General features: G+C 44.5%; 2 protein-coding genes across 3 annotated transcripts; one reads left to right on the forward strand and one right to left on the reverse strand.

The window, feature by feature from the left end:
* Nucleotides 1-462: 462 nt before the first annotated feature.
* LOC115399713 (E3 ubiquitin-protein ligase TRIM39-like) lies at nt 463-24,320 on the reverse strand. Of its 2 annotated transcripts, none has more exons than XM_030107246.1 (2): nt 24,122-24,320; nt 463-2,524 (listed from the first exon to the last, which is right to left on the reverse strand). In XM_030107246.1, exon 2 carries the CDS (start codon nt 2,513-2,515, stop codon nt 872-874), a length of 1,644 nt encoding a protein of 547 aa, XP_029963106.1. In that variant the 5' UTR covers nt 2,516-2,524; nt 24,122-24,320; the 3' UTR covers nt 463-871. The 2 variants fall into 2 exon arrangements, with proteins under 2 accessions (XP_029963106.1, XP_029963107.1); XM_030107247.1 differs by lacking the exon at nt 463-2,524 and adding an exon at nt 20,995-23,201.
* On the forward strand, nt 11,600-16,723 carry odad3 (outer dynein arm docking complex subunit 3). Its single transcript, XM_030106485.1, has 14 exons — nt 11,600-11,629; nt 13,035-13,110; nt 13,225-13,346; nt 13,472-13,549; nt 13,942-14,121; nt 14,223-14,324; nt 14,591-14,716; nt 14,862-14,984; nt 15,252-15,401; nt 15,522-15,682; nt 15,803-15,959; nt 16,070-16,219; nt 16,432-16,519; nt 16,599-16,723. The coding sequence occupies exons 1-14, from the start codon at nt 11,600-11,602 to the stop codon at nt 16,721-16,723; spliced, it is 1,668 nt and encodes a 555-aa protein (XP_029962345.1).

Genomic DNA, 24,320 nt, shown 5'->3' on the forward strand with positions numbered 1-24,320 from the left:
CAAGAGTGTTCTTGCAAAGGGAGTGTCAGGTTTAGCATTTTGTGTGTGCAGTTTTCAGTTTTGTGTGTGCAGTGTTGAGAAATCCGTTATTGTATTGAGAAATGTGTGTTAACAATCGTGAAAAACTGTAACATGATTCAAAGTGTGTTTGTCTTCAGTGTGAGTTTAGTCAGGGTTACATGAGGGACCAACTTCCCTCAGCTCTCATTATTCCAGCACACATCTGCAAACATTCATTGTGTGTTGTTGTGTTTCTGTGGAGGTCAAACTCAGGAGGAATCCAGATGATCCAAACGAGTATTTATTTATCAACTGCAGCCCATGTTTACAACATTTGACACTTTTTTACAGGGAGAATCATCACAAATAACAGCAGGATTATCACATAGTTTACACAGTTTTCTCAGTTTGGATCCTCACAGACGGCTGTTATACTTCGTCCAACAGGTTGTGTTAAACTGGATTATAAAATGTCAACATTAAATTTCCCCTTGAAGAAACCTTGAAGCTGGAGAGGAAAACTAATGTGTTCATGTTGTGACTCTGCAGCTTGAAGACACACAGACTGAAAGATTCCTGCTCATGAAGACATAAAAACACCTGAAAACTCTCCTGATGGAGTCTTGAACCATGAAGGAGCTCTGCCATGAATCAGACTCAGAGGAAACAGGTTGATACTGACTCTGACTGCTCAGTGTTTCCTCTTCTCATCACGGCTTTACTTGTGTTGTTCAAACTGTCAGATGAACGTTTCTTTAGGTACAAACTGCTGCTCAATGAAATCAGAGAATCGTTCACCATGAATCACAGTTAATCTGTCACTTTCGCACCACTTTATTCATTGTTGGTGATGTTTAATGATAAAAACAGATCAGACAGTTTGATTGACAGGACAGATGATCAGAGGAGCAGAGTTTTTACCACCATCATGAAGACCGGGACTGAAGATTGGGAGGAGTTTGTCAGTAAAGCAGCAGCCAGTGAAGGAGTAGATCGGAGCTGCAGCAGCTACATCATAAAAAGAGACCAGACCCTCCTCATAATCCACAAACACCCCCACCTTCTCAGGAACACACTTCAGAGAGAGATCAACATCAGTATCGTTCTCACAACTAAAGTACGCATTTTGATTCTCCAAACCTATTATCCAGAAACCTTCATCAGGTCTCACTGTGATCTTTCCCTTCCTGCTGATGGACTTTTTGCTCACTCCTAAATTCCAGTGAGTCTTTCCTTTAACCTGAACCTCAAAGTAAAATTTACCTGAACAGAAACTCTGTTTTCCTAAAACAAAACTATAATAATTAAATCTCTCTGGGTTGTCTGGCAGCTTCTTCCTCACATCATCAGGACTCACTTGTTTTCCATCATCAGACAGGATGAGTCTAGGATGAGCTGCATCAGGATCAAGAGTCACATCCACTGCAAACTGCTGCTTCCTCTTCAGATCAGCCTCAAACAGCTTCTTCATCTCGTTGCTGAGAGTCTCCTCCAGCTGAGCCACAGCTCTCACCACAGTCCCCTCATATGATGATGGACGGACGCTGACCTCTGTCCAGTCCTTGGTGGGTGGAGCAGCTTTCAGGGAGGAGAAGCCTTGGAGGAGGTGGAGGTGGTCTTCAGAGAGGAAGAGCTGCTTCACCTCTGAGCTCCTCTTCATCAGCTCACTGATCTCCTCTTCCAGATCTCTGATGAGACCTTCAGCCTGTTTCTCTCTGGCTTCCTCTTCCTCCTCCATCCTCTCCATCAGCTGCTTCAGGCCTCTCTCAACACACTCCTTCAGAGCAGTGAACACCTCAACACGTTGTGCTTTCTCTCTGTCTGCAGCAGCTTTACTCATCTTCACACACTCTCTGATCTCCTTGATCTTCACTCGTCTCTCCTGGATCATCTGCTGCATCTCAGCCTCTGTCTTCCTCAGCTCCTTCTTCTTTCCTTCACATTCTTCACTCAGAGGAACAAACTCGTGAGTCTTGTGCTCTAAAACAGTGCACATCATGCAGACACATGTCTGCTCTCTCTGACAGAACAGCTCCAGAGGTTTATGGTGCTTCAGACACATCCTGCCTTCCAGGTTCTCCACAGGCTCCATCAGCTGATGTTTCTTCAGGACTGACACTGTCAGATGAGGCTCCAGATGAGTCTGACAGTAGGAGACCAGGCACACCAGGCAGGACTTGAGGGCCTTCACTTTGGTTCCAGTGCAGACGTCACAGGGAACTTCTCCTGGTTTGGCAGCTTGTTGCTCTGAGCTGTTGCTGGCTTTGAGTTCAGCTTCATGTCTGAACTGAGAAACAATGTCAGAGAGCAATTTGTTGACTTTCAGCTGAGGTTCATTTGAGAAAACCTCTTTACACAGGGGACAGTCACAGATGGCCTTGCTGTTCCAGTGCTGAGTGATGCACTCGTTGCAGAAGTTGTGTCCACATGGTGTGGAGACTGGATCAGTGAACACTTCCAGACAGATGGAGCACAGAAACTGGTCTTCAGAGAGCAGATTGCTGGCAGCAGACATCTTCACACACTGAGGACAACATTGATTGAAGAAACTGTTAAATATTTCAAAAGGTGAACAATTCCACTGTTTTCTGTCACTTTATCTGACTGGTGTCAATCACTGATCTCTACACATACTGGATGGTACATTAATGCCAGATTGGGGACTGAAGCTGTACTCATTGTTCACTTTGTTGAAGATCAATTCAGTTTTAAGTGTATTGTGCCAAATACAATGCCCTGTTCCCTGTCAAGATCGCTTGTCTGTTAAAGAACCTTTTGGTCGAGTTGTAAACAAGTAAATGAGTGCAAGGTTTTGCTATGAAAATGAGTAAACCGTCATTACATGCATTTTATAACATATTTATAACGGGTTTGATTTTGCAGCTGTAACGATCTGGATGACCTTTGTCCTCGATGACTGCAGCAATCATGTGGTATCTAGTGCGTCCTGGACTGTAGAAACCAGATCTAATAAAATTTGTGAGAAAGGAATCTGAAGGGTTTTCTTCAATTCTAAGGTAATTTCTTCAAATAATCATTAGAAAAATTATTCTCTCTGCTCATTTACTATATTTTGCACATCATTGTCATGTGATATTCTCAGCTGAAACACTTCTTGTCACACATAGTTGTAAAAAAAACAACCCTGAAACGTGGGCCTGTTTGGACAAAAGAGGATGTTTCTTCACCTTCTTCATCAGTTTCCTGAGAGTCAGTATCAGTGTGATCAGCTGTACTCACCAGGATTAGAGTCAGTGTCTGAGAACGTCCAGAACGTCAGGTTAGATTTCTTCACAGAGAAACACAGAGACGTGTCTGAACTGCAGCTCTGACTTGAACTTTGACTTTCACTTCCGCAGTGTGACGTTAGATTTCCAGTGTCTCCTCCCTCACCTGCAGCTCGATTAGTCAGCATTTGTTTACTCTTAGTGTCTCTCATTTTGCAGCTCAGAGAACCCTTTCAAAAACGTGAACTCTCCCAATAGTTATGTCATGTCATGGCATATGTTATGTGTTTTTGGACATGCAGAAGAACTACAGTAAGGCCCAATCCCATTTCTCTTTCTAGCCCTCCCCCTTGGTCCTATCCCTTGCCCCAACCCCTTTGAAACGGAGTGCTAAGGGGTAGGGCGAAAGTAAACCCCTCCAAATTGGGACACCCCTTTGACAATCGCATATGTCATCAGTAGTCGCCGCTGCCGATTTTGTAAGCAGATGCTACAATTGTTTGCCGAAGAAGAATGTTTTTCTTACATTTTAAAACTTTGCTCATTGAGAAAATACTTACATTTATGAACTTCTTTCGTTGCGGATGCCGCCATCTTGCCGATCTTGCAAGGCTTTCCAGTTGCGGCCGCTGGCAAGGGGCGGTGGCGGGAGCGTTTGTTTTGTCCACCTACACCGCGAGTGGCGGGCGGGGTTAGTTCACTTCTGCATTGGTGGAAGCGCTCGTTTCCACACCCACACTCACACCGCCACTCGCGGTGTAGGCGGACAAAACAAGTACTCCCGCAGCCGCCCCAAGCCGCCGGCCGCCACTGGCTCATACCCCTCCGTTTGAACATTTTATTTAGAAGGATTTCCAATTTAAATTTAAAGCACTAACAAAGACACAAACAGCACTAGGAAAACATAAAATAGAATGCATGAAAAACAAACGCATATCATTGACAAACAAGTGAAATAAGAAAACAAACAAAAAATAATAATAAAAATAAGAAGGGGGGGGGGGCAAAAATCGCCAAAGTATTTACTTCTCCACTGTACAGTTGTCCATCTTACCGAGAGGGTATATAAGTGAGGTAGGTGGGCAAAGAGTGTCATTAATCGTTCATGTGCTCAAACACAGGACTCCATATTCTGGAGAACTTCAAGATGTTACCGGAGAGTTCGTATCTCAGTCTTTCCAAATGTAAAATACTCATGAGTTCCCTCAACCAGGTCTTAAACTTAGGAGCGACATCAGACTTCCATAGTTTTAGGATACATCTCTTAGCAATTGTCATGCAAAGGGTCAGAGCAGTACATACATTACAATCAAGGTTTTTCAACATGTTAGAATATACTAACCAAGCACTTTCGTGGTCGGGTGTTAAAGCAATATTAAAAACAGTTGAAAACCATTGAAAGATGAGACACCAAAAGTTCTGTATTTTCAAACAAGACCAGAAGAGATGTGTCAGAGTACCTTCTCATGCATTACACCTATTACATAATGGGGAAAAATTAGGGAAGATTTTATGTAATTTGGTCTTAGAATAATGTAACCGATGAACTACCTTATATTGGATCAACTGGAGTCGAGCATTTATAGAGCAAGACTTGATGTTTTTTAGTACTTCGTTCCATGTTTTGTCTTCGATCTCAATGTCCAGTTCACCTTCCCAGGCTTGTTTCATTTTAATAGCAGATGAGTCTAGCGTAGTTGAGAAATAGGAGACCAGCTCTGAGATCAGGCGTCTTGCTTTGGGGGGTCCCAGAAGGGATCTGAACAGTGGACTGTTTTCAGATGGTAATTTAAATGACTTAGTAACCTGTCGGACATAGTGTCTTAATTGTAAATATCTAAAGAACTGAGTTTTTGAAAGGGAGAATTTGGATTGTAGTTGTTCAAAAGAGCCTAACTGCTCATCAACATAAAGGTCTTTTAAGACAATACCCATACAGCTCCATTCTATAAGGGCAGTGTCTGTGAGAGAAGGCAAAAAAAGCATGATTCTGCCAGATTGGAGCCTGTACTGAAGTGTTTGGAAACACAAAACGTTTTCTAATTTGACTCCAAATCCTCAGTATTCAATATGATGAAATGATCCCTCCTGTAGAACCTGGGGGGCCTAGGGGGTGAGAAAAGAAGAGCGGGAAGAGACGTTTTGTGGGTTAAGCCTTTTTCAATGGCGAGCCAAGGGCGCAGAATGACTCCATCCCCTCTCTCGTAGTAGTAGTGCAGAAAACATGGAAGACCCAAGCCCCCACAGTCTCTTGGTTTCTGAAGATGACTTTTAGCAGTTCTATGTGGTTTGTATCCCCATATGAAAGGCAAGATAAGGGAATCCAGAAGCTTAAAAAATGACTTAGGAATGAAAACAGGAATGTTCTGAAATAAGTATGAAAATCTTGGCAGCATGACCATCTTGACAGTATTTACACGTCCGATCAAGGACAAAGGCAGTGTTCTCCATTTTTCTATGTTTTCCTTAAGTTTGTTCAATTTTTCTGTGAAATTCAGTTTAAAAAGGGCACCTGGATTTTTTTAAAATTTTAATTCCCAGATATTTCACATCAGAGGTTATTTTAAAGGGTGTAGTTGTCAGGAATAGTTGGTCCAGGTCATTACCTATAGATACAAGCTCACTCTTCTGCCAATTAATAGTGTAACCGGAAACCTCTCCAAAGGAGTTGATAAGTTGGAGTAAATATGAGATTGATTGTTCAGGGTCTGACACAAAAAGGGCAATATTGTCTGCATATAAAGAGATTTTATGATCAACTCCACCTAGCGTGACAGGTTTAATGAAGGCGTGCTACCTGATGCTAATTGCCAAAGGTTCAAAGGCTCGTGCGAAGAGAAGCGGCGAGAGGGGGCACCCCTGCCGCGTCCCCCTCTGCAAAGTGAAGGCAGGTGACCTATCTGCGTTAGTCAGAACAGATGCTGTGGGATGGGCATATAGCATGTGTATCCAAGAAATAAAAGACAGACCCAAACCAAATTTCTCCAGAACCCTAAAAAGATACCGCCATTCTACCTGGTCGAAAGCCTTCTCCGCGTCCAGAAACAGGATGGCTTGCTTAGAGCTTTTGTCAAAAGAATAATACAAATGTCAATTGCACGTCTAACATTAAAGGGGCAAAGCGAAGTTTTAAATATAAAATTATCAATTATTCACACCCACACACGTTTTCACCTTTGCCTGATGGGCAGCAAGAGCTATTTCTGCAAGATCGCAGTCACTCCTATTGTCCTGTGCAGGGCACTGAAGGCAATATGAATGATTCGGGTACGACTCGCTCTGAGCTTGACGTAATGCATGCTCCCACTGGCCTGATTGAGTTAAGTTTCGTTTTGTCTGCCATTACTCCACCAGATGCTTAGCAGCAACAACTGAGCAGTACTGAGGATGGAGCTTCCATAAAGTAAGAAAAGACCGGCTTTTAGCACTGCCGCAACTCCAGCACAGACCCCACCAGGCAAAAGAAACTTAAATTTTACTCGAGCGCTACTAAAAGAGCGAGGAAGGAGTTCCCCTCTTCTGTGCACGTACATGGGCTGCAGTTAAGCCCAAGGCCTGCAGGGGTCGGTGTTTCGCATAAAACGAGCAAACTGCATAATGCACCTTTAAAGAAAGAAAATCGATTAGGGGTGAAGCCTGTCTGGTGAATAATGGGTTCTATGCACTCATTTAGCCTTTTTGCGAGTATTTTAGTATGTATCTTAAAATCTAGGTTGAGCATAGAAATTGGACGGAATGATGAGTGAAATATTCGCATCATATAAGGTTGGAGGGAGTTTCTCATATTCTATCGAGTGGGAAAACATTCTGTGTGGAATTGGAGTTATATGATTTGCAAATTTCTTATAAAATTCTATTCCGAAACCATCTGGTCCCGGGCTTTTCCCATTTTGCATCGATCTGATAGAGTTCAGTATTTCTGTTGGGGATATTTCCGCATTAAGGGCTTCACGTGAGGTGTCATCCAGTCTTGGTAAATTTAGGTTTCTCAACCAGTTATCTACATCACCTGTGGCTTTGGATCTGTAAAGCTCTTCATAATAATCTTTAAAGCGACAGTTTATCAATTTAGGGTCTGTTAAGATTGTTCCAGTGTGAGATTTTATTTTGTGGATTGCTCTGTTAGCCTGTTGACCCCTGAGCTGGCAAGTTAAAATTGTATGAGGTTTGTCACCAAGTTCCAATTATTGCTTCCTAAGTCGCAGAAGCTGGTCACAAACCTGTCGTGATAAGATTGTATTATATTCTTATTTTAAATTAAGAATATTCTGCAGTGTCTGGGAATTGCCGGTGCTTCTGTATGATAATTCTAATTGTGAGATCTCAGAGTCAATTTCATTTAAACGAATCTTGTTTGACTTTTTCAAAGCTGCCTCATAGGCGATAATATCACCTCTCATCACAGCTTTAAACGTTTCCCACAAGGTTGAATCCGAGATGTCCGAGGTGTCATTATTCTCAAGATATTGTGTCATTTTTATGGACATCTGTTTGCAAACATTTTCTTCTACTAATTGTAATGTATTGTGACTAGTTCGCTTTTGCTCATAGGCTTCCGTAGCCACAGCGTATTATGTCTGAGTGAGGCCGCCGTACGCAGCGCGCGCGAGTCGTCAATAAAGCCAGCGCTCCCAAGTTTCATACAAGCCGACCTCTGTCGTTTTTATTTACTACATCAGAACATTACACTAATAGAGATGGGCGGAAATGTCACGAGGAGCCCGGTCTAGATTCATTGAAATTAAGGGTTATGGAAGTTGGGCATGGTCAGAGATCAAAATGTTATAGTATTTGGTACTTGTAACATTTGTTATAAGTTTAGCATCCAGAAGAAAAAAATCTATGCCGGAATATGATTTATGTTTATTTGAAAAAAAAAAGAATATTCTCTCTGTCGGATGGTGGAACCGCCATATGTCAACTAGATTAGTGGAAGCAATAAGAGTATTCAAGACTGTTGAAGCATTAGAGGGGTTACATATTTTACTAGCTGACCTGTCCAGATGCATATCAAGTATTACATTATGGTCCCCAGCGACTATTAAATTTGTGTTTGAAAGATTAGGTAGCTTCTCAAATATTTTTCAGAAAAATCCTGGGTCATCAGTGTTTGGCCCGTAAATGTTCAGCAGTGATACATGAAGAGAATAAAGGTGGCTGGTTACAATGATGTATCGGCCATTCGGGTAACATATTGTTGAAAGGTGTTTAAAAGGTATATTTCTCCTGATAATGATAGCAACACCTCGGGCTTTGCTAGAAAATGTGGATTGATATATTTTGTCTGCCCAGCTACAACGCAGGCGCTTCTGCTCAGATGGTCTAATATGAGTCTCTTGAAGGAACATCATGTCTGCGGCTGAAGACTTAAGATGTGCAAAAACCTTAGCACGTTTAATTGAATGACCTAGACCGCGAACATTCCAGCTGACCAGGTCGATACCCTCACCTTTACCTCTAGACGTCATAAGGAGACGAAAAGTGTGTTACATGGACAGCAGCATTGAGATGCCCCAAGGGAGAAAAGAAAAACAGAAAAAAAAAAAATAAATAAAAAAACACATAAAGTGAACTTACATTTAACCACCCCAAACTCCTACTTTCTCAAACAAAGCAGGGTAAAGTCTCCTAACATGCAGTCCTCGGAGGTCCTATACTAGTTAATACCTAACCAGTAATCTTGCTAGATAGCAAACAAGGAAATAACAAAAGTATGGCCTTCCCTCCAATAAGTGGGCATAAACATTCTAACATTTCAGCAACAAAAATTAAAGAGACCCCAGGTGTTGATATAAGAAGATGTGAGGCAGATTGGGTACATTGATTTAAAAAAAAAAAAAAAAAAAAAAAAAAAACATATTTGGATCAAATGTTACTCAATAGTGAGGGATCAGGCCCTAAATTAAAATGGTCTGGGAAAGGAAGAGCACATTGTTAAGAAACAAACAACTTTTAACAGTGTTCCTGTAATTAACGTTACCTCACAGCAGTCTGTCCATGCCTCAGCGGGTCACAGGTAATGTTAGTCAATATGTTTTGCTGCCAACTTTATCCAGCACAAGTCACACAGTCCCGTGCAAAGCCATTAGCTCTCCTCAGCAGCCCTGTAGCTGAGCAGAAAGCGATCGGCATCTTCTGGGGTGTTGAAGGTCTTATTAATGTCGGTGCCTTTGGAGACTCGCAGGCGCGCCGGGTAGAGGAATCCCGTGCACATCCCGGTGTCATTAAATTTTTTCCTCACCTCCTCAAATGGCTGGCGCTGTTTCATTATCTCCGCAGGAAAATCGGGGTACAGGTGTATCTTTCTGCCGTCATAGGTCAGAGGAGCGTTCTCCCGTGCCAGTCGCAGAATTTTTTCCTTCACCCGAAAGTTGTGAATCATGACACGGGAACGCGCTCCGGCGTCAGGTGGCTGTCCCAGTCTGTGTGCTCTGTCGACTTCTGTCGGGGTGGGGAAGTGAGCCGAGCCCAGCAAATCACGTAGAAAGTTGGCAATAAAGTCAGCAGGGTTGTTACCCTCCAATCTTTCTGGCAAACCCACCACTTTTATATTCTGACGCCAAGAACGCGTCTCGAGATCGATGATCTTGTGTTGGAGTAACTTATGTTGGCCTAATATACTTTAGAGGCTGCAATGTTATTTTGGGTGCTCTTACACTGAAGGATACAAACCGGAAGTTCTGCATTAAACGGCCTGGTGCTCAGTGTGAGCTTTAGCCGGTCAACGTTACCGATGTGTGGTGTGTTTTTCCTCCGTGAAATGTGCGTGTTTTCACGGTATTCCTGCCCTAAAGATGAGTCGACCAACAACTTATGATTCTCCTCCAGCTGCAGACAGCGTTGTTGTAGCTGCGTCAGTCTAGCATCATGGCCACTACTCGCCGCCTCCGTAGCGGTAATCCGAGCCTCACGTTCGGTCAAGGTGGCCTGCACAGTTTGTAGGGATGCCTCCAAGTTGTTGAATCGATCCTCCATCTTTTTACTTATATCATTTATAGCCGCAAGGATAGTAGCTGTATCCGCATTTACCTCGGCCACTGGTAGAGTTAGCTCTGAGGCATCCTCCTTGATGTTAGCGGGAGCATTGGCCTCTCGCACCAGGTTTGCTGTGGGTGTTTTCTTGGCGTTAGCCTGCTGTCTCAGTTCCCTCCTGGTCGCCATGAGTGCACAGAAGGAAAATGGGTATGATACCCGGGTACACGTAGCTGAGAAATGTTGTATTGCTTGAGTATTAATATATTGGACGGGAGCTCAAAAAAGTGCGTCTACACCATAGTATGCGCTCTAGCGCCCCCCATACCCCTCCGTTTGGAGTGTGCCTCGGGAGAATCATTTGGAGGGGTGAATAGCCCTTCCTTAAATCCACACAGATATTTTTCACTTGATGCAAACTTGTTTTGAATGTGGGATTCTTGCTCCTCAGACTGGGTGAAACACTTAATGTTGTGATGCTGCATGCAGCTGAATAAATGTAAACAAGAATTTTGGTCTGCTGTTCTTTGTTCACTCTCCTATCAAAGGATGCACAGTAAGAATTTAGGTTTCAGCAACCAAATGCAACACCGTGTTTAAGATATTGAGTGGCCACGGAGCTTTTTGTGATGAAACACATTCCATTCCTCATTATTTGCCATATTGAACTCGGCCGAATTATCAGAAAAATCAGGACTAAAAGGCTGGTATAAGGCACAAACTGAAATAAGGAGCGCTAATATGACAAAAATGAAAGTGAAACTTAAATCACGTGTTTTTGACGGCGCAAAGTGTCGGCCCGCTGGGCATTATTCAGGAGCTGAAATGTCCGAGTTGCATATGTCAGCTGATTGGTCTCAGTGATGGTGCTGGTATGGATAGTTAGCAGTGCTGTGTTTACATCTTCCAGTAGAGATTCCGGTGGTACTTTTTTCTTAGCCTTGGCAAGCAGGAGGTTGTTGAGTTCCATCAGGATGTCATGATCTTCTCTCTCAGGTCAGCAGCTCTCGTGTTAAACTCTGTTATTGGCCACCCAATCTCGTATGACCTGTCGCCTGTCCCCTTGATGTAGCATCTTGTACCGTGGGTGAGGTGTTGGGGCTTGGTGCCCATTCCTGTTGCACCTCTTCAATCTCCAACTGTGAGAGCAAGTTCCTCCTGCAGATTTTCGAGCACTGACTTAGTAGCTGTTTCAGACTTAGCTTTGGAAGAAACAGTGCCCTGCTTTGACTTTAGGATGATGTTCAGTCTCCCTCACAGAGCTCACTTGGGATTCAGAGTTCATCCTGAAACCAACCTGTTCCTTCAGCTTCATCATCACAGGGGGGCAAAATCTTAGCTCACATCTCCATCTCCAGCTCTCCTTCAGCCCTGAGCCTTCAGATGTGTTTGGCGATGAGATGAATGAGGAGCAACAAAGGGACGAAAAGGTAAGATTCTCTTTATTTCATTCATGTTTGGATGTGTTTTGACTGTGTTGGCACTGTCGTGGAGTTTTATTTAAAAAGTAGCCTAGGCCAGTCACGGTGCAAAAAACCCCACAAACATATATTCCAGAAAAAACGTAAAATCTTCAAGTATATCCATTCTTGGTTCTTGAAGTCTTCCATCGTAGTTCTCCTCAGAAAAATCAGGCAGAGTCAGAGTCAGAATGCAAAAGGACTTTATTCCCAAAAACACCTCCTGGCAGTCAGGTTGACCAAAGAACTGACGCCCCGATCGCTCTCCGCTCCATCTATTTATACTATTTCTTGGGAGTTTGTCAACTCTCAATGGACTCTTCGTCAAGACACAATTGCCCCCCCCCCCCCCCCCCCCCCCCCCTACAAAGGTCAAGGTCCGTGACCCCTTGGGAGGCCCTCTCAGCCTCCATCAAGTCTCCATCAAGTCTCCATCAAGTCTTCCCAAATGCCAGGTGTTGTGCAACAAATCATAGTGTCACATTTCTTGTCCAATGAGCCTCATTTGCACCAGAGGCAGACAGAGAGACAATTGACCTAAAGTCTTAACTTAAAAAAAACAAACTGTCCAGCTGCCAAGAGGCTGCCGTAAAAATGAAATATGGCAGGCTGGCGAACAGAAAAAGGATACATGTCTTTTCTACACCTGTGTCTACTAGCACACTATAACTAACAGAGACATGCATTACATGAACAATAGTAAATAACATAATATAATAAGCATGATGTAAAGAATATTATAAAATTATTCTACAGCACCTGGAAAAATGTATTTTGGAAGGTGGAGCTAGTTTGACATGTCACATGGTCAGCATCACTTTTTAAAATGTTTGTTTCTTTCACAGTTTGGGGGACTTTATTGTTGTTTTATTTTTCTGTGGTATGACTTGAACAAAGCCAAATCAGCAGATAGATAGATAGATAGATAGATAGATAGATAGATAGATAGATAGATAGATCTTCATTTATACACACACTTCAATCCTGTGACAGATCACTTCTGCTTTTCTTCATAATCATTATAATCCAAAATGCAGAATCTCAAAGCATGTGAATATTTCTTAAGATCAGGTGTTTTGAACTGGAAGTCATATCTGTCACACTGGTGATCTTAATGATGCTTTGAATCTTTAGTGTGTGAACATAAATGACTAAACTTCTGACTCCTCAATGTTGTTTTAATATTTATAGAATATAGGGCTGTTTTAATCCAGATAGCAGATAAATTATGATTTTTACACACTCAATAATGAATGAATGAATGAACAGGAAGCGAACTCTGTCCGGAAACGAGCCATATAAGGCTGTGTTGTCATGTTGCCAGGCAACGGTGGAACGCTCAGACTCACTTCACCTCCCTGTACTTTCTCCTCAGAAAATGGCTTTCAACAAGATTAAACCTTCACTGTACGACCAAATAACAGAGCTTCAGAGAAAAATCCAGCTCCTCGGTAAGTCAGACTCGCTGATGATTAATTTATAATCACTCAGTGGAACAAATTTAAATAGTATTCAGACCGACGAGTCCTCGGATTGTTGGTGCAATGTTTGATTGTGTCCACCAGAGGGCGGCAGAAACGCGCATTATGAGAGCTCCCGGTCCATCATAGAGAAGAACAGCGAGGCCCTCCGCCAGCTGCGGCAGGAGAACAAGAGGCTGTACAGGGAACTGGCCGATGTCAATGCAGTGAGTGAAGCCACACACAGCTTCATCTTCTCTCTTCTGCCTCGCTTTGTCCTCACTCACTCATCTCCAGCAGAGGCCTCCTGCTCGGCTGCTTGCAGGCTGAAAGCAGTTTGTTTTGTCCTCAGGGTGACGAGCATGTCATCAGAGCAGCTTTTCACAACCGAGGCCTGGAGAAACACGCCTTCCGCAACATGTCAGAAGAGGTGAGAGGAGCAACGACTCAGTGTTTATTTCAATGGAAAGTGTGACGGTCAGCCTGGATTGCAGTGTGGACTGACCTGATGACCTCCAGGTGGCCTGACAGGGTCAGGATGACTAAAGAATAATTAGATTCACATAGACATGTTTGATTCCAGCTGGAATAAGTACAGTACTCTGCAAAGGTTTGGGATATTTCGCTTTCAGGGGAATTTAAGGAAAATGTAAAAAGTTCATGCTGTTGACAAGAGGACTTAAACTTAACTTCTAAACGGCCACCTATTCTGAGCTGATGTGTCCCAGAGGTCAGAGTTCACAGTTCAAATACACAATCTATTTTTATTGAGCAGACAGAAGAGCCCGTTTCCCTTCCTCCTGGTCTGTCTGATATGTTCAGGAAGCCCTCACAACACTGGAGCAGAGGAGGCTGTCGGAGACGAAGCAGCTCAACGCTCTGAAGCACAAAACCAAGACTTACCAGCGCCGCCTGGAGGAGCTGAAGGAGGAGTACGAGAGGCTGAAACCAGAGGCTGGAGCAGTGTGTCCTGATGCTCGGAGGAACGAGGAGGATGCCATGGTGCATGTTTTACCAATCTTTCCATTGAAATTACTCATATATATATATATTTTACTTTTACTGAAAGTTGTAACATTTCTGTCACTGCTGCTTTTCCTCAGAACCGGTGGACTCTTGAAAACAGGCTGGAGAAAACTCAGCTAAAGTGCAAAGAGGGTGAGAACATCATGGCCAACTACCTGAAACTGAAAAGCCACCTGCAGGTTTGTCCAGCACACATTATGATTGATTCTTTCTGTCCAGTTTGTCTTCACACTGAAACCCTGGATGTCCAGTGCGCTGATGGACTGTGTTACTGTAACCAGTGGTAGCGCTGCACAACCACATCTAGGACTATATTACTGGACTATGGTCAACTAAGATCAAACTACATAAGAAGGGAAACAGAATATGCCTGAAATCAATCTCACACTTTAATTCAGTGAATCCAAGTAATCTAACTTTTTTCATCGTCTCCCTCCTCCTTCAGGATGAGAGCCTGACTTTCCAGGGCCAGTTAGACAGCCTGAAAGAAGAAATCCTGAAGCACAGAGAGGAACTTCAGGGCATGCAGCTCATTTACAAGGAGGCAAAGGTCGCGAAAGAAGAGTTCAAGGTGACCTGCGACCCGGTCTGCACAGCAGCCGACAGCACGCATGTCCCCAGTGGAGTCACATGGAGAAGCATCACTGTTCAGCGGCGTGTTTCTAAAGCCTCTTTCCTCGCTGTCTTTGTGTTCCTTCTCATTGTTCCTCCTCCAGGCAGAGATGCAGCGACTGGAGGAGCGGCTCCACAGGGAGCGCAAGGAACGAGAGCGAGTCGTCGCAAGTTACAGAAGAAACTTTGAGGAGTGCAAAGCCGAGGCTGAAAAGAATGAGCGGAGGGTGAGACGCTGGCTGACCCAAGATGTGTCTTTCTACTGGATTCTCATGCACTGGTTGAGGAGTTTCACATCCAAATGAAGTGTTTGCTGTGAAGAGTCAGCCGTCTGAATTATCAATAGCTTGTTGAATTTCACTGCACCACAGAGCGTCAGATCACATCTATCCATGGCTTCATTTTCAAAGCCCTTCCACCTCCACCATGATATCTTGAACTGCTTTTGCACAGCGCCGTGCATGCGGAGAAGTGTCAGTCTCTGTGATCTGCAGGCTCAGAGAACTGCGATGCAGCCGGATGAAGTGAGCAGCGAGGCCCAGCGCAGCGCCACCAGGATGGAGGCTGAAGAGGAGAAAGCCATTTCCACCTTTGAAGAGGTCTACAGGAATGTGAAGGAGGCCACTGGAGCCACAAATGTACAGGTGAGCGCTTGAAGAAGAAACAGACACTTCAGCTGAGTGTGAGAGAAACACACTGCATCAGTTCATATGCAGACAACCTGAAGATGGAGGGATTTCTGTGGGTTTGTTCTCATGTTTTAGGAGATAGTGGAGCGATTCACTTCTCAAAGGGACACATATCAACACCTGGAGGAAGTGAAAGTGGAAAACGAGGCAGTCCTGCTGCAGCTGAAGGAGCAGAAAAAGCTCCTGAGCCAACAGCTTGACAATCTGAAGTACTGTGGGGAGGCCAGACTGTCCAGGTGAGACCCTGGTCCAGTGGACGTTCATCAATGCAGATGATCAGTCCAGACTTTTCCCATGATGCATGCAGCTGCCGAGCTCGATGACAAACCGCCAGCCGTTCTCTGTGGTTTGATCAGCGAGCGACGGACGCTGGAGGAGAGCGAGCAGCAGCTGCAGGCTCAGCAGCAGAAGAGCAAACCGGCCAAAGAGAATCTGGACCGGCTGATTAAAACTCTGGGCGCCGCCCGGGCTGGAGTCGAGCACCTGGCAGAAAAACTCCAACACATCTCAGCGGTAAAAGAATCAACATTTAATGATTATAAACTATGTCCTTTACCTCAAGTCCTTTTTCTTTGATCGATATTCAAAAATGTCCACGTCCAACTGGATTGGTCCTGGTCCAGAGTGAAGACCCAGATGCTGACGTTCAGCCACACTCGGAGGAGATGGTGGTGGAGCTTCTGAAGCAGTGTCAGCTGAAGCTCCAGGCCATGAGCACGGAGCTGGAAGAGACCGACCTGGCTGCCGTCATGAAGGAGATGGAGGAAGAGGCGGTGAGAGGAACGCTTCGCATCCTGTCCACCAGCTGCCTCCACATCAGTCAAATTTCAGTTCACATTCCACAGTTCAACAGATGAACTCAGACTCTGTTTATTTGATTCTCAAAAGATTAAAAGAAATAAACTTTGTACGAAACATAATGATTTTAGGGATTAACATAAGAAACAGTCAGTGAGTGTTTCCACTGTGCTGCTTCATGTTGCAGTTCCTGGTCAGGATGGAGGGGAAACTCCCAGAGTACAACACCCGGATCAAACTGCCCGGGGATCAAACACAGGAACTCTTTGATGACGGTGAGTCCAGCAGCCGTCCCTCGGCTGGCTGCAGAGCCTCCGTGTTCTCTCAATCCCTCTTTGTCTCACTGCGTCACAGAGGATGAACGTGAAGAGGACGAGGCCGACGTCGTCTCTCGGGAGGCCCTGAAGCGTCAGTCTCAGCTGATAATCGACTCCAACCCCAAGAAGAAGCCCTGGAAGAAGAAGAAGGGCAAGTTTTGAGCCCACAGACCTGAACATGAATGTGAAATGAATCCTGTGAACCAAAAAGCTCCGTCAGCCTTTAATGGACTGATGACCAAGAACATGGAACGAGCCTTCATTTTCCTTCACTTTTAGCTTTTATCTCCATTTTAAATTTTTAATTGTCTGAACAACCTGAGCCTCTAATGACATGATTTGTCACTAGATGTGAAAATGTTCAGATTTATGGCTTGGATGATGCGTTGTTGTGTTTCTTCTGGGGTCACTTGTCACATTTAATGGCACAAAAACTGATCAATAAAGCTGATGTCAGTAATCACTTGATCTTTTTTACCTGACGGATGAACCAGTCGGTGAAGAGAGGACTGTGCTGCACAGGAATAATCACAATCAAGGGACCAAACAGACAACACTTAGAAACAATTGCAATTCCCCCAACTGAGCAAGCATAACATAAATACATTTTAAAAATTATCACCATCCTTATTTGGTTACATCCACCACCAGGCACGTGCACGACAGTCTTGTTCAGTACGAGCCGTAAAGCATGTGGAAAAGACCTGATTAATTATAGATGGAATTTATACTTCATCGAGCAGGAACTAGAACAGAATGCCTGACTGGTGCGACTGACATGACAAACTTCAATAAATAAAACCACAAAAGTAGTAATATGAAAATGATGTTTTCAGGTTGCCACGAGGTTATGGAGCATGCAATGTGCCAGAATGAAATAAATTAATTAATGTACCAATAAATCATTTAAATTCATCATCAATTAATTTAAATTAGAATGAAATTCTTAAATATTTAATTACATCTGTTATTAATTAAGGAAATACCAAATAATTTATTGTAAAGGAACATTATCATTCCATTATTTAATTACTTCATCATGGTCCGGTGTTGCACTGGTTCAGGAATTGATTTCCTCTGTAACTCAGTGGGCGGAGCTTTACTCCTCTACATCAAGTCAAGACAGATCTCATCCTGGTTAAAAAAAAGATAAAGCACAAAGTAAAGACGTAAACACACTCTGGCCTTCATTTGTCAAACGATCATACGGCGGCTTTCCGTGTTTGACCTCAGTGGGCGGGGCCAAGTTCGTGTTTGTCCTGATGAGTAAAAGCACGGGTTGGACATCCATCTGCTGTCATTCTTGACAAAACCTGCACAGTCTCCTGATATGATGGCAGAGCATCAGTTCCAGAAACTCCTGGAAGCTCGTCATGTGAGAGCTCCCGGGCCGGCTGAACCTCAGGGACTGACGCAGCGCCTCCATGAAGACTCGGGTCTGTTCCAGTCCATCCATCGTCGTCTTTAACCTGAATAGAGGATGCTGTCCTCCATCGAGTGATTCCTTTCAGTTCTGAGACCATGAAAGTTCCAAGCAGAGCAAGAGTCTTTCAGAGATTTCACAGACTTCACTGAATTAATGGGAGGAAGATCCGGTGCAGTGCCAGCAGATGGATTTCATGGTGTGGTTCAGCTCCCTGATGGTCCAGTGAAGTGAAGATCTGATAGAAGAGGTCCAGGATAAGTTTGTTTGGTTTTGACAGCAGAGTTTCAGTTTCACATAGATGTGAATGGTTTATATGCCAGTGTTTTGTCTTATTTGCTTGTGTGACGAGTTTTGACACAAACAGCAAAGTTTTGCAAAATATGTTGAAGCAAAAGGCAGGATAGCAGTCAGGAAACTGGTTGAAGTGTGTTGTGGTTCCTCTCTGTGGCCAGCAGAGGTCAGCATAACATGAAACATCAGGAGTGTTGAAGAAGAGAACCTCCTGTTTTCCTTCATGGTAAATCTCCATTTGAAGAAGATCCCACAAGTTCTGGATGGTTTGAAGTCAGATGAGGAAGAACTGAGTCATTTTCTGTCATCTTTACAATCTGAACGAGTAGCAATGTGGTGGAGGACTTTGATATTTTGATAGAGCATCGTCCTGTGTAAAAATCATGGCGTTCTTCAGAGATGAAGGCTTTTTTTCTGGACCACTGCTTGAAGAAAGTGTCCTCTAAAAACAGAAAATAGTTCTGGGAGATGATTTTAAATTCATCTCCAACCAGCTCATGTAGAATGATACCTGCTCATACCAGGAGCCCAGCTCCACCTTGCTGGAGCTTTGTGTCCATTATTGATCAGCCATTGGCCCACCATCTGGTTAATCAAGAGTCTCTCTCATTTCATCACTCCATAAAACCTTTGAAAAGTCTGTCTTTGAATATTTCTAGGCTCAGTCTTGATGTTTCAACTCACGTCTCCATTTATTTATTGATACAACTTTTGACTTTTCAGTCAATCAAATCTCATGTGTGGCCCGTGTTGCCTGAAGAATAGAGTCTGGCTGATAATCATGCACACCTTGATAAATGGTGTTAATCTGCTTCAGACACACTCCTTCGTTTCACAAATTCACATCACCCGATGAGCTCAAATGCAACAGTCACTCATGCTATGAGTGTGTTTTTTCACCACTTTATTAAATATTACGTGAGGCACAAACATTGTATCGATATAGAAACAATTACAGATCAAACCAACTCGTTGATCCATTGTTATTAGACTTCTAGAGTTGTTCACTGTCTACACTGACTCCTTCAATACAGAGTTGTCATTTCTGAAACCTTTGAATGCCTCACTGATCTGATTTGCTTCAGATTGGATTTTTTACAAAAATCTTCATGTTTCAGAAAATCTCCACAGGAGTCAAAATATGAGAGTCCTTCATTTGGAATAAACACAAATATGACAAACGTCTGATTGGAGGTCTGCTTTGAGGTCCAGCTCCCGATGCAGCTGAGCCACCTCCGTGGCGAGCTCCTGCTCGGACTTCGGTCTCTTACCCGGCGGTCGGGTCCCCGTCGAGGTTTCCCTGCGACGTTTAGACCGCCGTGGTTGAGGGGCAGGGAGCTGCCCCGGCGAGGAGGACTCCTGGCTTCCTCCAGCCGCTGCAGACACCTATGCCAGACGAGCAGCTCGCTGGGCATAAGGCATGAAGCTTGAGGTGAACATGGCCAAGGCACCGTGGACAGAGGTCGTGGCCATCATCCGCCTGCAAGGGGACCCCACAGTAAGTAAGTAAGTAAAGTTTGTTTATATAGCACCTTTCACAGACAAAAAGCCACAAAGTGCTTCACAGTATACACAGGCCACACAATGGTGGCAGCCGTCCATCACCAGGCACCCGGCTTGCCACCTGAAGTCAAACCAGAATATGATGGGTTGTGGGAAGAGGGCGTACGCCGCCTGCACAACCCACCGTGAACACCAGGCACGAAGCGCACAAACTCCCAGCCAGAGGAGGGAACAGCCACCAGGCGGCCCCACTCGGTTTTGCCGCGGCACAGCTCGAGTGCTCCCACTGCTGACAGCGGCGCTACCCGTCAGAAACAGCCGGGCTGAGAGCCGTCGTCCCGACCAGCAGGCAACACACGCCACAACTGGCAACGCAGTCACGGCGTGGCGCACAGCGCCGCTTCCCCAAGCCCGCAGCACAGCCCCAGCGCTCACGGAGCGGCAGCGGTGTGCATGCGGCAGAGGAGAGCTCTCCGGCTGGTCCTCCAACTCATCTATGTCCACAAAGACAGAAACAGCAACCTTACCGTGACGGCGATTGCACAGATCCTCCTCACCGAGGAGACAAGGCGCCTGCTGGTCGCCGAGGCGTAGATGGAAGAGGTTAACCCAATTGCAGCCTTTGGAGGGCGTCCGCAGCTCCGATCAACAGGGTCACAAGGCTCCCAGCAACCGAGCAAAAGTATGCTGAAAAAAGGCACGTCCCAACTCTTCAAGCCTCGAACTAACGCAAGAAGAAAACAGGAGCCGATTCCGGGTCAGGGAACCGGTATTTATACGGTTCCGGGGTTACCCGGGGAGTCACGAGTGACGTGTGTTGGTATACATACTCGAACTACGCATGCGCGAAGGCAACATTCCAGTGCTTTCAGCACCGCCTCTGGCGGTCAAAAAGCAGAGCAACTCTGTGGTCTTTGGTGATCTTTCATGTTCAACGTGATTAAATTTTTTCTGGAGCTTCTGCTGGTGAGAACTGATTTATTTGAATGAGGAAATACAGAATGTCCAGCACTGAAGAAAAGTGTGGGACTTGACATTATTCAAAGTGTGTTTGTCTTCAGTGTCAGTGTAGTCAGGGTTACATCCACGAGAGGGAACAACTTCCCTCAGCTCTCATGATTCCAGCACACAGCTGCAAACATTCAGTGTGTGTTGTTGTGTTTCTGTGGAGGTCAAACTCAGGAGGAGTCCAGGTGATCCAAAGGAGTTTTTATTCATCAACTGAAGCCCATGTTTACAACATTCAGCACTTTTTACAGGTAGAATCATCACAAATGACTAGGATTATTACATAGTTTACACAGTTTTCAGTTTGGATCCTCACAGACAGCTGTTATACTTCTTCCAGCAGGTTGTGTTAAACTGGATTATAACATCTCAACATTAAAATTCCCCTTGAAGAAACCTTGAAGCTGGAGAGGAAAACTAATGTGATCATGTTGTGACTCTGCAGCTTGAAGACACACAGACTGAAAGATTCCTGCTCATGAAGACATAAAAACACGAAAACTCTCCTGATGGAGTCTTCAACCATGAAGGAGCTCTGCCATGAATCAGACTCAGAGGAAACAGGTTGATACTGACTCTGACTGCTCAGTGTTTCCTCTTCTCATCACAGCTTTACTTGTGTTGTTCAAACTGTCAGATGAACGTTTCTTTAGGTACAAACTGCTGCTCAATGAAATCAGAGAATCGTTCACCATGAATCACAGTTAATCTGTCACTTTCTCACCACTTTATTCATTGTTGGTGATGTTTAATGATAAAAACAGATCAGACAGTTTGATTGACAGAACAGATGATCAGAGGAGCAGAGTTTTCACCACCATCATTATTACAGGGATCGAAGATTGGGAGGAGTTTGTCAGTAAAGCAGCAGCCAGTGAAGGAGTAGATCAGAGCTGCAACATCTACATTATAAAAAGAGACTAGACCCTCCTCATAATCCACAAACACCCCCACCTTCTCAGGAGCAGACTTCAGAGAGAGATCAACATCAGCATGGTTCTCACAAGCGAAGCAGATAATTCCATTTATCAAACCCATTATCCATAAACCTTCTTCAGGACTGATCTCTCCCTTCCTGTTGATGGACTCTTTGCTCACTCCGAAATTCCAGGCAGTCTTTCCTTTAACCTGAACCTCAAAGTAAAATTTACCTGACGAGAAACTCTGTTTTCCGAAAACAAAACTACAATAATCAAATCTCTCTGGGTTGTCTGGAAGCTTCTTCCTCACATCACCAAGACTCACTTCTTTTCCATCATCAGACAGGATGAGATGAGGATTTGCTGTATCAGGATCAAGAGTCACATCCACTGCAAACTGCTGCTTCCTCTTCAGATCAGCCTCAAACAGCTTCTTCATCTCTTTGCTGAGAGTCTCCTCCAGCTGAGCCACAGCTCTCACCACAGTCCCCTCATATGATGATGGACGGACGCTGACCTGTGTCCAGTCCTTGGTGGGTGGAGCAGCTTTCAGGGAGGAGAAGCCTTGGAGGAGGTGGAGGTGGTCTTCAGAGAGGAAGAGCTGCTCCACCTCTGAGCTCCTCTTCATCAGCTCACAGATCTCCTCTTCCAGATCTCTGATGAGACCTTCAGCCTGTTTCTCTCTGGCTTCCTCTTCCTCCTCCATCCTCTCCATCAGCTGCTTCAGGCCTCTCTCAACACACTCCTTCAGAGCAGTGAACACCTCAACACCTTCTGCTTTCTCTCTGTCTGCAGCAGCTTTACTCCTCTTCACACACTCTCTGATCTCCTTGATCTTCACTCGTCTCTTCTGGATCATCTGCTGCATCTCAGCCTCTGTCTTCCTCAGCTCCTTCTTCTTTCGTTTAGCTTCTTCACTCAGAGGAACAACCTTGTGTTTCTTGTGCTCTAAAACAGAGCACATCATGCAGACACATGTCTGCTCTCTCTGACAGAACAGCTCCAGAGGTTTATGGTGCTTCAGACACATCCTGCCTTCCAGGTTCTCCACAGGCTCCATCAGCTGATGTTTCTTCAGGACTGACACTGTCAGATGAGGCTCCAGATGAGTCTGACAGTAGGAGACCAGGCACACCAGGCAGGACTTGAGGGCCTTCACTTTGGTTCCAGTGCAGACGTCACAGGGAACTTCTCCTGGTTTGGCAGCTTGTTGCTCTGAGCTGCTGCTGGCTTTGAGTTCAGCTTCACGTCTGAACTGAGAAACAATCTCAGAGATGAAAGTGTTGACGTTGAGTTCAGGTCTTGTTCTGAACTGTTTTTTACACAGGGGACAGTCACAGATGACCTTGGTGTTCCAGTGCTGAGTGATGCACTGGTTGCAGAAGTTGTGTCCACATGGTGTGGAGACTGGATCAGTGAACACTTCCAGACAGATGGAGCACAGAAACTGATCTTCAGAGAGCAGATTGCTGGCAGCAGACATCTTCACACACTGAGGACAAAAGACAGAGAGTGAACACAACAGAAACAACACAACAGACAGTAATCTCACTCAGGATAAAGATGTTGATAAATGTCCACAGAAACAGAAAAGCTGGACGGAGAGAGACATAAATCATTCACGACTTTGTAAATAAAACCTAAAAACATCAGAGAAGGATACATAAGAAAAAAACAATGAGCAGAGGAAATAATATCACAAACCTTTAATGTTTTAAAAGCTTATCAGGTCATTAAACTAAACAATAAAGAGCGATGGCCCCAGCCAGATCCCAGAAGGCTGCACTGTGAACCCAGGAGCCATGTAGAAATACAAACAGCCCTCCTTCTTCAGCACTTCCACTGTTTGACACTTTCCTTGATGTTGATCAGATTTTCTCTGATCTGTGGCTGGGAGTGTTGCTGCCCCCTGCTGGTCACTTCTGGCTCTCAGTGTTGGGCTCTGATTTCTGCTTGGACTTAAACAGTGCGCCCCCAGTGGACACAAGAGGAAAAACACTCCTCTTTTTTGAGCGAGAAATTATTATTTACACTTTACAACGTTATCTAAAGGGCCGGTTTTGGCCCCAAGGCCGCAGGTTATACAACCCAGCGTGTTCTATAAATACTTTAAGTCTATTTTAAAGTTTATTCCGGTCATTTTGACAGATGCTGAATCACTTGAGTTCATTTGAGCTGCCAAACTTTCACTTTCGATTTCATTCGAGCTCCGCTACACAAACACATTTAATCAGTAACAGCAGGATTTCCTGTAATTCCATCTCTCTGTGTTTTACTCGGACTGATAAACACCTGTTCAAACCCTCCAGAAGCTCATTTTCTCTGGACTTTCTGCTTTTCCCTGGCAGCTGCTGGACTCTGACTGCAGTGTTCTTGTTGAAAGTCAGTGTGAATGAGAGCAGCTGGACTCACCAGGATTTGATGGACTGCAGGTGAACTCAGGAGAAAGACGCTGAAACACAAACTCTGAGGTTTGTCTGAAGAACTTCTGTTTGATGTGAGGAAGGAGACGAAGGACCTCCTCTTTCCACAGTGACCCCTCCTTCCTTCCTCTCACTGCTCTGCAACTTTTTCATTTCCTGGCTCTGAGCTTTCACTGGAGACTCTTTTC

The sequence above is a fragment of the Salarias fasciatus genome, chromosome 13 (assembly GCF_902148845.1).
Source record: "Salarias fasciatus chromosome 13, fSalaFa1.1, whole genome shotgun sequence".
NCBI lineage: Eukaryota > Metazoa > Chordata > Actinopteri > Blenniiformes > Blenniidae > Salarias > Salarias fasciatus.

What these genes read in the sequence shown, in the direction of transcription:
- LOC115399713 (XM_030107246.1), bottom strand. Translation starts at nt 2,515, where the DNA reads ATGTCTGCTGCCAGCAATCTGCTCTCTGAAGACCAGTTTCTGTGCTCC.
- odad3 (XM_030106485.1), top strand. Translation starts at nt 11,600, where the DNA reads ATGAATGAGGAGCAACAAAGGGACGAAAAG. An exon ending in GAGAAAAATCCAGCTCCTCG is followed by an intron (nt 13,111 to 13,224) that starts GTAAGTCAGACT and finishes TGTGTCCACCAG; the next exon opens with AGGGCGGCAGAAACGCGCAT. An exon ending in CTGGAGCCACAAATGTACAG is followed by an intron (nt 15,402 to 15,521) that starts GTGAGCGCTTGA and finishes CTCATGTTTTAG; the next exon opens with GAGATAGTGGAGCGATTCAC.